Consider the following 13911-nt stretch of genomic DNA (forward strand, 5'->3'; position numbering starts at 1 on the left):
TCTATTAGATAAGGCTAAATGGAAGCAAAGACATTTGGTTTCAGTGAATTACCCAAACGCCCTTTACACAGCAGTTTAAAAACCATTACATTATGTCCATTGCTAATCGGCAATAAGGGGCAATGGGGTCAATTTAGTCTAAAAACAAGCGAACCATCAGTTAAAATTTTTTTTCTTCCTTTTTCTTGTCGAAAACCCAGACAAACAAAAAACAATTTCTTTGGGCAAATACAGTGAGCAGAGCACAAAGCAGAAAATGGCTAGTGGATTCCTGTTGACTGCTGCTCCATTTCTACCTTCCCAAAGTAAGCCCTTTCTGAATCCAAGTATAGAATTCAATAGTTTATACATAAAAGAAATTTGTGGGAAAAAAATTTGTGGCTGTGGGTAGTGAAATGTGGAGCGTATATTTATCTTTTCAGTGAGGAGAGATAAAATAGTAAAGAATTAATTACATGCTTATTTCAAACAGGAAATGAAATGAATGGTCTTTTGGGACAAATGAGGAGCTCATTCCATGGCAAAGTAGGATATAAGCAAAGTTTTTTAAGAAGAGAATCCAATAGTCCTCGTGGAGGCAGACTTGTTGTTGCATCTGTGGTTTGTCTTGTTGAATGAACTTTGATATATATATTTTTTGCTTGTTTCTTTAACATTTATTTCCCACCTTGAATGTTTAAATTCTTAAATATCCAGGTTGGTGGCAGGAAGTATGAATTGTGATTGAACTGATTTTGGGTTATAGTTGGGGTTTAATTAGTTGTAATTCATGGTTTGAGATTGCTACTTTGATGCTTGGCAGCTAGGAAGGAAGGTCCAAAAGAAAGAAACTGTGGTTCCTGACCCAGATTATCGCATACCCTTTGTCCTACTTGGTGGGTTCTCTGTATTTTCCATACTCTGACACATCCTTTTTTTTTTCTTTTGGTATCTTGGATGGTCTTGAATGATATTCATATGAACCTAACTTGTTTATGCAAGTTTGCCTGTTTTGTTTGTAGATGAATATACTCGATCAACACTAGGGCCATAATAGTTCTTCAATAATTAGTTGTTTATTGTCTGGAGATTGGGACCTTTCTAACTATATATGATCCAAACTGCATTTTGGTCTGTGAGCAAGGTTGCATTTTTAGTTGCGTATGGGTTTTGCGCTAGATTGCGAGCAATTGTTTATCGCTGCCTACGTCGGTGTTTGCTTCTTTAGAACGTGCATGCTGAGTGTATTATGCTATTATAGACTATCCATATAACAGTCTTTTGATTGATCTTGATCTTTATAAAATTGAATGGATAGGCATTGTCTGCGGTTATCATGCAAATTGTCTTCCCATCTTTCTAAATTATATTCCCCAAAAATTTGTTTTTTGAAACAGGTCTAGCCGGTGGATTGGTTTATACTGACAACCTATTACCAGCTGCACCTGTTGGTTTACTTGGGTTGCTCCTGTTGTTCCAGGTATCAATCCCAGGAAATAGATTATATCATTGAGAAGAATCCAAATTGCCACCATCTGAACAGCTTTGATCCCTTTATTATATACAAAGCAGTTTTCAAGATACCATTCTGATGAGATCCACAAATATCCGATTTATAGATTCACTTTATTTTAGATTATATTTCTATAATGCAATTTGGTTTGTTTTACAATTCAATATTTTAGCTCAAAGCAGCTGACAGTTTGTTCTTCTTCCAGACTACCAGAGTGAGATTTGTCTTTGACGACGAGGCTCTGGTTAGTCCATTCTTGTCTCAACTTTGCTATTTCTTAAAGCAAGGTGTTTGCATGATCGTTCATGGCTAACAATTATGTGCAGAAACATCATTTTGAGTCAGTTTGCATGAGGATGTTCGTAAAGTTCATTTCTGAACTTAAACAGCATTGTAGATATCGAATTTTGGAATATTACAACTTTCTTCATCCTTGTGGATATGGCTAGAATTCTTCACGTGCACATACATGACTGACAACGTTTGTGGTTTTAGGAGGTAAAAGTAGGAGAGCAGCTTGAGGATTCAGGTGAAAATGTCTTCGTGGGTGGAAAGAACCGTTGGAAGTAAGTAGTCTTTTGAACTTCTATCCAAAATTTGAAAGAGTAAGCAGCCACTTACTGATCTATTTTACCATAGGTACTCAACTTTTGTGAATTGGGAACTTTGGTGGCCAAGTTTCCCAATTCTGGTGTATTTTAAGGAGACACAGACAAAGCCTGAAGGACAAGTTCACTTTTTCCCAGTCATTTTTGTAAGTAAAATTTTAGATTGTTTTCTATCTTTTTGCTTGTAACTCCATGGTTGTCTAGTCCCCTCCTAGATTGCTACTGTATTTGGTTTTGACAAAAAACACAAAAGGTAAAGGATATCGGACAGTTAATCGAATCTTATAGCTGTTTATTTCTACTTGGTTCATGAAACTTCAGGCACAAAATACCCAATTGTTTAGTGAAATACTTGATTTTGATCCTTCTATTAAATTCTGTTGCAAATAGAACGGAAAGCAACTCTACGATGTAATGGTAGAAAGAGCTGGTCCTTCAAAAACTAGCGGCCCGAAATAATCCTGAAGACTTGGAGTTACATGATGGGGAGATATTCTGATATTAAACTTCAAGAGCATAAGGTATGACATTTTCCCAAGTCCAATAAGCAAATTTTGTAATGATCTTTACACGTATGTCTTTAACCCTTGCTATACAGGTTAAAACTAGTCATACCCATCATTTGAAGCATCAAAGTGAATATTTAGTCTCTAGATTGCACATGGTTTTCATATCAGATCTATCACGTATTTATTCACAATCTGTACAATCTTGCAATTGCAGACAATCAACTATAAATGATGTAAGACTCAAGGGTGTATATATTATATAGCTCATGTTTTTGCAGTTTGTAGAGGTATTATATTTGGCCAATTGTAATATATTCTAATTAATATGAAACAGATTTTGTGGGAAGTTCAAAAAAAAAAAAAAGTAAAACAGTTCTTTCCTAACTCAAGGTTTGTAACCTTAGCTTCAATTTGTTCACTAGAAATTTAATCAAACAACAGATCTATAAATGGAAATTACAAAAGAGGAAACTGCCATTAACCAGCCAATTGCGAAGAGAAAAGAGGGTTGACGATAGAACCTTTTATCAGCTTCAGTTCAACTTCTCTATCATAAAAAAAAAAAATGAAGAAATTTGTATTGGGATGAACTGCATTCCACTGTCTGAAAGCCGAGAGAAATGGCATGCAAAACAACTGATTTGCAGTAAGGTTGTCATCCATGGAAAATTCGTGCTAATTGCATTAATTCTTGGTGCAATGAGCATCTGTACCATGCTGGGTGCAATGAGTATAACCCAAACTACTTAGAAAATCCCGTATTTCTTTGGCGGTAGTGTTACTTGCTTGCAACAGTCGTTCATCTTCCTCGTAGATTAGATAAGGGGCTTCACCTTTTTTCCTCGATAACAACTTTTTGGCTCCCTTCAATACATGGTATTCCCATCCCTGTACATCAATTTTAAGCAGAAGCACTGGCTCTGACTCTGGGATAACTTCATCGAGAAGTATGGATCTCACTTGAACTGCTATTTCTTCATTGGACTTGAATGCCAACTTTGCACCAACAGCAGAAACGGCACTGTTGTCAAGCCGGCCAACCAACTGGAGAGAACATGCAAGGATTTTGCATGAGAAGCACAAAGGGGAATAATATAGTAACAGAAGGAAGCAACATATAAGAAAGGATAAACAAAAACTATGGCCTTACACGAAAAAAGAAACCACAAATACTGAATCTGAATGGCAAAGATGATGCTACAACAGATGATCCATACAGCAAACACCCAGAGATTATCAAGTAATTCCCAGAACTTACAGCCTCTCATTCTTCCAAGCAGAATTTACCAAGATGTCAAGTAAAGTGGTTTGCACTTGCAAAATCATAATCACATATCACACCAGTTTAACTTCAAGCAGAGAGCACAATTACGTCTCATAACTGAAATTGTGGCTCCCTCAGTATCCCCAGACTAAGGCTTCCTTTATTTGAGCATCTTTTGGATCTAGGTGACATTAATTTAACCATTGATTCGAAATATATTTTAAAAAAGGCAAGTATTATTGGTCAAACTGGATTCATTGAAGCAACTAAAGCACCTAGCCTACTGGACTCATTGATGTTATGAATTCAACAGTGCCACCAAATTCCCATTTTAAACACCTTATAAGCTCACTAGTTTCAGAGCTAGATTATAACAAATCAAAATCAGCCACAAAAACCCATAAAATTAGAAGACTCGTACCTTATGGAAAGTAATATTTACATTACGGTCAGATGCGGCTGCTTCAAACACAGTAATCAATTCCTCAATCCTATTAAACCAAATGCCATCACAAATCCTTTGCAAATTCTCCAAAACTGGCTCAAAAGCCAACACCCTGAACCCCATAACAGCTGCTGCGAAACTGGCCATCCCGACATTGGCCCCGACATCCACGAAAAAACCATCCCTGTTTTTCCCTTCCAGAAAATCCTGAACAGTGGCAGAGATGTCAGGCCGACGAAAGGGCTTACCTTTAAGAAGTCTGACGATGTTCTTGTGAGGCTTGTCAGGGAGTGAGCCTAAGTCAGCCAAGGAGTAAATAAAAGGGTATTTGAGATTTTCTACTTGGTTGGCAATAATGGGATGAGATTGCGGGGAGTTGCGGCAATTAAAAGGAGGGATTGGGACATTTTGGGTAGATATTTGGGTCTTATAAGATGCAGTTGTGGGGATAAAGGTGGGGTTTTTAGGGGAAAGAAAAGAGAAACAGAGGTAGAGGATGAGGATGAGGATGAGGATGAGGAGGGAAAGAAGGGTTTTGGGTGAGAGGAGCTTTTGGGTTTTGCTGTGTTCTCGCTTCCATGCGTTTGCCATGGGAAATGAGTTATTTTCTCGGTTAATGGATTTTCCGGGAAAATTGTGCAGTTTGATAGATCGGATCTCTGGTAGTGGGGAAAATTAGAGTGAGGTTTCGAGTCATTGAGGAAAGGACTTGGAGAGGGAGTGTGCTGGTTACCAATGATGAGTTGCCACGTCTAGAATAAAGGAATTTCTTTTGGGTTCATGAATAATGAATAATCCAAATGATGGAACTTGTAGCAATATCAATATGAGTGGAATGTGAAGCCCAGCCTGAGAGGCTTCAACAAAATACAATACCCAAAAAGCCCGGACCAACTCGGGAGGAACCCAAAGTCTCCACTTCAAAGGAACCAACCACCACACCCGCTAGAGTTTCGGGACAGAAGACGGCGTTGCCAACCACGGAGACAGGATAGGAAAATGGAAAGTGAAAGGTTCCATTGTTGAAGTGGCAAACAACCTAATAAGCGGGAGGTATGATTAAAGAAAAGCTTGTTCAACTTTGTTAGATGTTTTATTATTGAAGTAACTCTTTTTGAAGTGATTGTTGAAGTGTCAATGGTAGTATCTATTATTGCTAGCATTGCGATGGGCAATATAATTTTTTATTTTTAGAGTTGGTAATCTTTTCAATAAAATTAATTGGGCAACGACTTAGATGATTTTGTGGACATGTGTTGGCTCTTATTTGAGGATTCATATTTTGAAAATCTATTTTATATATTAACAAGTATTTGAAGATTGAATCAATCGGAATAAACTTTCATATATTAGATACTTGTGTAAGGTAGAAGGTAGTAGTTTATATGGCATTTATTTTTTTTATTGAGGAATTTGTATTTGAGGGGGCATTGAGAGTGTAAAACAAGTTTATTGCTTAGTTTTGTTCTCAGGGGAAAAATTAGACAAGAGTGATATAGGTCTCTAGGTACAAAAGTGAGGTTGCTAAAGTGGAGTGTGATACAACTTAAATCACTTGTTGTATTGTAATTAAATATAGTTTATTTTCTCACTCAACTAAGCTCTATAGATGTAGGAAAACCAAACTGTAGTAAACAATTTCACGTGTCCTGTTTTTAATGTGTTTATTGTTGTGCCATCTTCAATGACCATTGCAGCCATCACTTACACATTTTGTTTTTCTTAAGTAATTACCATCCGTAGATTTAAACAGATTTCATAGCCTTAACTTTGTCAACAATGTCAACAATACATAGCTTATGATGAAGCACAAACTGCTTTCATCCCTGGGCAGATGATTACTGATAATGTTTTGATAGCTTATGAGATGCTTCATGCACTAAAACGAAAGAAGGCTAGGAATAAGGCTCTTTTGCTTTAAAGCTTGATATGAGCAAAACATATGACAGAGTCGAATGACATTTTGTGGTAGATATGATGAGAGCGATGGGGTTTGTGGAGAATTAGGTGGATCTCATTGTGTATTGTGTTTCGACTGTTACGTATTCTGTTACTACGAATGGGTGATTAGGAGATTTGATAAAACCAACTTATGGTTTACGGTAGGGAGGCCCTCCTCACATATCTCATTTATTGTTTGCCGACGATAACATCCGTTTTGGGGAAGCTACAGAATTAGGGGCTAATAAGATGAAGGCTATTATCAACGAGTACGAGATGCCTTTTGAGAAAATGGTAAACTTTGAAAAATCTCATATATTTTAGTGACAACACTGGGGATTCTATGTAGGGCCATATTACCAATATTCTGGATGTAAGGGTAACGTGTAATCCTGAACTCTATCTAAGCTTACCAACTATGGTGGGATGCGATTTGAAACTAGTGTTTTAGAAGCTCAAAGATCAACTGCATGCGAGGATTAATAATTGGATTACTCGCTTATTATTGTTAGTATCTCAAGGCTGCAGCTATTTTTAAAATAATAAGACTAAGTCTTCGGGGGATTTGTTAGCTTGTTAGTAGAGAATGAGTTGTTAGCTTGTTAGTAGCAATTTGAATTTATTTCTTGTTAAGGTTGTTACTTGGGACTTGTATATAAGGGCTGCTTTGTTAATCAATTAAATCATCCCTTCATTTCATCTTTAGTCCTATCACTACACCAAAATAGGTTTTTAGCGGCGCTTTTTTAGGCCTTTAGCGGCGCTAAAAAACGCCGCTAAAAGTATTTGCGACGCTTTGAGAAGCGCCACAAAAAACGTCGCTAATGATAGCGTCGCTAACTTTAGCGGCGTTTTTAGAAATAAACGCCGCTAAAAAACAAGACCTTTAGCGGCGCTTTTCCACAAACGCCACTAAAGACCAAGACCTTTAGCGGCGCTTATCAACAATCACCGCTAAAGACTATGACCTTTAGCAGCGCTTTTATCACAAACGCCGCTATAGATCAAACCTTTAGTGACGCTTCTTGCAAAAACGCCGCTAAAAACATAACTTTAAAAAAAATTATTTTAATCAAATTATATTTATTTTTATGATAAATATTATATTATGTTTTATTTTCTAAATTTAAACTTTAAATATACCTTTAAGGATAAATAAAAAAATATTATTTAAATTAAATTTTCTATGAAAATTTTAACTTTAAAACTAAATATAAAAATTAATGAATTTAGTTTTAAAATTTAAAATAATAAATTAATAACACAATTAAAATCCAAAAGTTAGAACTCAAGTTGTCGTAAATATTAAAGTAAAAATAAAAATTTAGAACCAAAACTAAAATAAATAATACATATGAGAAACTTGTATGGCTTCTTCCATCTATATTCTGCATTTTGGAACAACTTCCTAATTACATTTCAAAATGGCAATGAGTAGGCATGAGTCAGTACAACTTTAAATAACCTTAAATTTATGTATTACGAAATCTACACAAGTGAGGTAAATTACACTAGTTTAAAAAAGTAGACCAAAATGCATAATATGAGGATGAACTTGCTTGGAAGTTTTCTCATCTACATGTTTTCATGTTTTCTCTGGGAAAATTAGCAGAAAAGCTGGTTAATTTTTCCAAGGGTAAGTGTTGGAAATGCCTTGATAATGGATAAAAACTAGGTTGCATGAAGCTCATCCATGAGAAAATATTCCTAGCAAACGATGGCAAGAAAAAGGCACCTATTGTTCTTGCTCCCATCCTCCTAATCTCTCCCCAGGGACATAGTTTGTGAACACCCGAAACTCATTTCCAAGTTTGCTTGAGTGTCGTGGCCGAAAATTGCATGCACGCAAACCCAAAAGCTCTGCAGCTCTATCCCTCTGCACCTCTCCTGCAAGTCATTCTCTTAGCTTTTACTTAAAAAAAAGCCACTAAAACAACCATTGACATCCATACTTATATTCTGCACTATATTGGAGTTATCCATATACGGCAGTAAAGATGACTAACTCAGCATTTATTGCAAGTTATGTTCAGTTGGAAAGGAAGTAAAAGCTTTACCCGTAAGCAAAAGCAAGTGAGATTCTCGTGGTTGAGCAAGAAAATATATTGTTTGAGTAACTTTCTCTAAACACTCCTTGCTCTGCAACCATGCACAACATATGTAATATACTGTCAAAAATTTCATCCAAACATGAACTCAAGTGAACACCAGTACAGCCATGGCAAAGTTAAGCAACAGGTGCCCATATAAAATATCTGCTCAATCGAGATTATGAGAAAAATAGAAACTGATGCTCTAACCCTAAATGTTCCATATGAGACCAAAATAATGGTTTACCTACCATCTTGTGATTGAAAAATGTCAAAATCTTCACATTCTCCAACGATAATATATTTAAAATAGCTCTGTAAAGCAAATCAGTTGGTGTCAGTATGCATGGCAAAGCTGATAAAATCGAATGGAGATAAAAAGGCTATTTTTGATGGATTGCAATTGAAAATTGGGAATTAGTATTAGTACCAAAATCTCAGTATGCATGGCAAAGCTGATAAAATAGGCCAAGAAATAGCAACTTACTAGTTGGTGTCAAATTAACCACTTGGTCATTTCCATGGCAGGCACAGAGGCATTTTCTCTGGCCATTGAGAATTAATAATTTCATCATCAAAATAAGCAATTCAAATCCATTTTAACAATTATCATTAACCATCAATACACACATAAACTTAACAACAAGTTGAGAACTATGAACCTATATATTGAACAATCAGTACTTCCACTTCAATTTACAGATCCACCAACAATAGAGTAGCATCAGGATACAGATCCACCACCTTTTAGCACCATTTGCAAAACTATCATAAGTTTATATGCTCATAGCCGAAAACAAATAATAGAACCTATAAAGCTAAAATATTAGACACTGACCTTCTTTTCCTTTTCCAAAATTTCTCTTAGGGGACAAGGTAGTGCTGCCTCTTTGCTTGTCGTTGAACAGTTTTACTAGCAGATTTCTACTCCATCTGTGGAAACTTAATCTTTTTCATAACATTAGTCTTCCCTTCAGAACTTGCTCAGTAATTCAACAAAGAGCTCGTTAAATTCACAGGATAGAAATTTTTAAAACACAATATTTGACAACAAATGCAAACAAAATGATGAGGGAAAAAATCAGTCAAAAATAGGATAAAATTCCTTAAATGATATGTGGATAGAAAGTGGTGAACATGATTGATTCAGGTCATCGCTTGATAAAATTCAAAAATTCAGTACTTACCATCTCTTGGCTAGGCACCTTTAAATTTTCTACTCTCTCTGGCAGTAAATTTATGATTAAAGACATTTCCTCTGGTTGTCCCTCTTGACGGGTGATCTACATTAGAAATATAAAGGTGTAAAGATTACAAACCCTCAAATCATAAATTACTTTATGTTGACTAGTTTTCAACAATATCTGTGAATTCAATAAACCAAAGATAAAAGACAGTTTACTGCATTTTTTAATTTTAATCAACACTAACCATTTTTGCATAGATTTAACTTCACCAAGCCATGTGTGGGCTATGCCAAAACTTTTTACAACCACACTTAAACAAACCGGAAAAGAGAGGAACACTAAAACTTTGAATGGTCTTGCACCAGCTATCATTAAAAAGCCTTTACCTTGAATATGTTAAACTAACTGAAGAAAGAGTCCTGGAAATAGAAAAACTTTTCCTTCCCTAGTTTTATGACTTATATCCTACCACTCATAAATAAAAACAAGAGCACCCAAAACGCTAAGCTCCATTCCAATAAATAAAAACAAAAAACAAAATAATAAGTAAAACAGTTCGTAGCAGGATAAGCATGCATAGGTTTCAAAAGGCATTATATCAAACAAGAAATATGATCTAGTCATCCATCATCTCTACTTTTTTTTCCTGAAGAAAAGAATCAAAAGTAAAATTCTCAAAGCAAGAATTTCAGCCCACGGCATCACAACCACAAATTTAAGAAACATAATAAAGAGGAGATAATAGTGTACCAGATGGAGAACGGAAGCTAGTAAGAATCAGACCCCTAATTTCTAACCGTGCTATCTGTACTTCCTCAATAACATCAAGCAGATTTCGTAAAAGTGAACTGGTCCTCTGCATAATCAGATCAAACCAGAATAAATGTAGAGCAAAGTTAAACAAACGGCTACAAGAAACTATAGAATCACTCAACTTAAAATACGTACTATAGCTTCGTTCTAGTACCTTCCGATTCTCACAAACAGATCTTCAGCGTATTGCTTCCATTTCATGCTGAATCGTTTTTGGTGCATCCAATTTCCTCTTCTTTTTTTCTTTTTGAATATAATCTCTTCTTGTTAAATTTTTTTTTGGGATTTTTGTTATAATGTCGCAGGAAGGGAGGAAGAGAAAGCGAGAGAGACGGCCTGTTTGCAAAGTTAGGGTTTCAGTGGGAAAATTAGAGGTTTCAGGGGGAATTTGGAGATAAAATGGCGGGATAGGTTTTAAAGTAAAATAATTTTTTTGTGGCGTTTACTATAAAAACGCCACTAGAAAATTAAATTTCTATAGTGAAACGGAACGTTTTGGAAAAATTCAATGCATATTTGTGGCGTTTTTAGCATAAATGCCACTAAAAATTAAACCCATGTAATAAAACGGTAGCGTTTTGAAAAATTTTAACACATATTTGCGGCGTTTTTGGTCAAAACGCCGCTATTGATTACCTTTTGCGGCGTTTTCTAATAAACGCCGCAAAAAATGCTGAAATTTTTTATTTTATTTTTTATAAATTGATTTATAAATTGCTTATCTTTTTCAAAAAAACGCCGCAAAAAATTATTTCATTTTGAACAAAATGACGCCGTTTTGCTATGCTAAATTTTTTTTATAAATTAATTTTTTATAAAAATAAAAAAACCAAGTACTCTCAAAATAAATATTTTATATTTTAATAAGAAAAAAATGATAAAATGGTTGTAATTAATTATTAAGTTAGAATTATCCAAATTAAATAATTACCTATATATCCATATCATTTTTATTTCATTTTTATTTTTGTATTTTTTTCTTATAATTTGGTCCTCTCCAAAATAAATAATTATACCTAAATATCCATATCAATCTATTACTTTTTTTTAACTTATTTATTAATTCTATTTAAACTAATATTTAAATATATTAAATGGTTTAGATTAATTTTTTTAAATATAAAAGCATTAATTAATTGAATAAAATTTTATTATTTAACAAATCTCAAGTAAACCTTAACCTTAAACCCTAAATTAACCATTCAATACATATAAAGTCTATTTATTATATATCTCTTAAATAATTTAAACTATATACTCATAATTTCAATATATTTGATTTATTATTATCTCTTTTACAATTATATAAGAACATATTTAAAATATAAATTAAAAATAAATAATCTAAACTCAAAACCTTAACCCGACCCCTGAATCCCTAAACCTTAAATCCCTAACTCTTAAACCTTAACATCTAACCCCTAACCCCTAAACCTTAAATCTCAACCCTTAAACCATAATCACTAATCCATACTCCCTAAACCTTAAAATATGAACTCCTAAATCGGCCTTAAATCTTAAATTAATCATATACCCTAAACTAAAAACCCTAAACAAATTTATTATTATCTCTTTTACAATTATATAAGAACATATTTAAAATATAAATTAAAAAAATTAATCTAAACCCAAAACCCTAACCCGACCCCTGAATCCCTAACTTTTAACCCCTAACACGTCGACTAACCCCTAAACCCCTAACCCCTAAACCTTAAATCCCAACCCTTAAACCATAATCCCTAAACCCAACTCCTTAAACTAAAAACCCTAAACTATAGTGATAATTAATTCAATATTTTAAAATTAATACTATTTCTTTTACAATTATATAAGAAAATTTTTAATATATAAACTAAAAAACAATTAGTAATCATGTACCAAAAAAACTTTAAAATTATTTTAAATAATAGTATTTTAATTTTTCCATGTGTTTTATTTCAAATTATTTTTACGTGTCATTATTTTTTTTCTGAAGATTTTAAATATTCAATTAGAAATAAATTGATTTTATCTAATATAAATAAACCAATTAAGATAAAATGTTTTTAGCGGCGCTTTTTCAAAAACGCCGCTAAAGACCAGAGCATTAGCGGCGCTTCTTCAAAAGCGCCGCTAAAGACCAGAGTATTAGCGGCGCTTCTTCAAAAGCGCCGCTAAAGAACAGAGCATTAGCGGCGCTTCTTCAAAAGCGCCGCTAAATCCCCAAAAACTCATGAAAACGACGACGTTAGGTTTAGGTTTTAGCGGCGCTTTTTGGAAAACGCCGCTAATTCTCATTTTTAGTGGCGTTTTTAGAAAAGCGCCGCTAATACTCGATCTTTAGCGGCGTTTTTTAGATAGCGCCGCTAATGATTGATTTTTAGCGGTGTTTTTTATCCAAACGCCACTAAAAACGCCGCTAAAAGTCTGTTTTGGTGTAGTGTATATTTCATTTAAGTCTTTACTAAACCAACAGTGGTATCGAGAGCCATTTTTCTTGAGAGACTTGTGAGAAAAGTTTTGTGAGAGTTTTGAGAAAAAAAATTTGAGAGATACACTTGTGAGGTTTTTTTTTTTAGGAAAATGGAATCGGGATCGAGTAACCTGTCCATCTTAGCCCCACTTGTGTTTGATAGAAAGAATTATCAAGTATGGGCTGTGAGAATGCAAGCATACATGAAGGGTTGTGATTATTGGAAAGCTATCGAGGAAGACTATGAGGTGACTCCACTTCCTAATAATCCAACTATGAATCGGATCAAAATGCACAAGGAAAAAACCACCAGGAAGGCTAAGGCAAGGTCTTGTCTTTATTCTTTGGTTTCGCCAGCCATACTCAATAGAATTATGGCTTTTGGATCAGCGAAGGAAATATGAGACTACCTCAAAGCTAAGTATCAAGGAGATGAAAGGATCAAGAGCATGAATGTGTTGAACTTGATCAGAAAATTCAAGAGGCTACAAATGAAGGAGTCTGAGTCAATCAAAGAATACTCAAACAAGCTGATAGATATTGCCAACAAGGTAAGAGTTCTTAGGGCTGATCTCTCTGATTCTAGACTGGTGCAGAAGATACTTGTCTCCGTGCCTGAGAAATATGAAGCAACTATTGCCTCTTTTGAGAACACTAAGGACTTGACTCAATTGAGAGTAGTAGAGTTGATTAATGCTTTACAAGCACAAGAGCAGAGGAGGCTAATGAGGTAGGAAGGAAGCATAGAAAGAAGCATAGATAGAGCATTAAAGGCTAAGATGCAGCAAGGCGAAAAAGGAGAGGAACAGAAGTGGAATAGGAAGAATAGTGATTGTAATAGCGGTTCAGAAACTGTTGCAAAAGGTAATAGTACTGAAAGTTATAATAAGTATTCGTCATGTAAGTATTGTGGAAAACAGAATCATCCCATTTCAGGTGTTGGAAAAGGCCAGATGTGAAATGCAGAAGGTGTAACTTGATGGGGCACATTGAGAGGTTCTGCAAGGAACTGAGAAATCAGCAGTAGGGTAGAGCACATGCTGTAGTTAAAGAAGAAGAGGACCATTTGTTTGTCGTCTCTTACTTCTCATCAAGCATTTTATGTGACAG

General features: G+C 34.7%; 2 protein-coding genes and 1 long non-coding RNA gene across 9 annotated transcripts; 1 reads left to right on the forward strand and 2 right to left on the reverse strand.

Moving 5' to 3' along the window:
* The first annotated feature begins 38 nt into the window (after positions 1–38).
* LOC107962619 (uncharacterized) lies at positions 39–2886 on the forward strand. 2 transcript variants are annotated; one of them, XR_001701707.2, is made up of 9 exons: positions 39–305; positions 473–600; positions 803–875; positions 1377–1459; positions 1698–1736; positions 1988–2058; positions 2132–2246; positions 2491–2621; positions 2699–2886. XR_001701707.2 is itself a non-coding variant. In XM_016899074.2 (8 exons), exons 1-8 carry the CDS (start codon positions 257–259, stop codon positions 2557–2559), a joined length of 627 nt encoding a protein of 208 aa, XP_016754563.1. In that variant the 5' UTR covers positions 136–256; the 3' UTR covers positions 2560–2886. The 2 variants fall into 2 exon arrangements, 1 of the variants encoding a protein (XP_016754563.1); XM_016899074.2 differs by having other exon boundaries at positions 136–305; positions 2491–2886.
* Positions 2491–5474, reverse strand: LOC107962618 (uncharacterized). Its single transcript, XM_016899072.2, has 2 exons — positions 4295–5474; positions 2491–3653 (listed from the first exon to the last, which is right to left on the reverse strand). The coding sequence occupies exons 1-2, from the start codon at positions 4907–4909 to the stop codon at positions 3294–3296; spliced, it is 975 nt and encodes a 324-aa protein (XP_016754561.2). The 5' UTR covers positions 4910–5474; the 3' UTR covers positions 2491–3293.
* Positions 5475–7612: 2138 nt separating this feature from the next.
* Positions 7613–10974, reverse strand: LOC107932067 (uncharacterized). Of its 6 annotated transcripts, none has more exons than XR_005928393.1 (9): positions 10504–10964; positions 10287–10392; positions 9537–9632; positions 9188–9328; positions 9012–9093; positions 8837–8894; positions 8601–8664; positions 8317–8398; positions 7613–8146 (listed from the first exon to the last, which is right to left on the reverse strand). It is a non-coding gene; the product is annotated as an uncharacterized lncRNA (long non-coding RNA). The 6 variants fall into 6 exon arrangements; XR_005928395.1 differs by having other exon boundaries at positions 9188–9282; positions 10504–10961; XR_005928394.1 differs by having other exon boundaries at positions 9188–9297; positions 10504–10960.
* Between the last annotated feature and the right edge of the window lie 2937 nt (positions 10975–13911).

The sequence above is a fragment of the Gossypium hirsutum genome, chromosome A06 (genome assembly GCF_007990345.1).
Source record: "Gossypium hirsutum isolate 1008001.06 chromosome A06, Gossypium_hirsutum_v2.1, whole genome shotgun sequence".
Taxonomy (NCBI): Eukaryota; Viridiplantae; Streptophyta; class Magnoliopsida; order Malvales; family Malvaceae; genus Gossypium; species Gossypium hirsutum.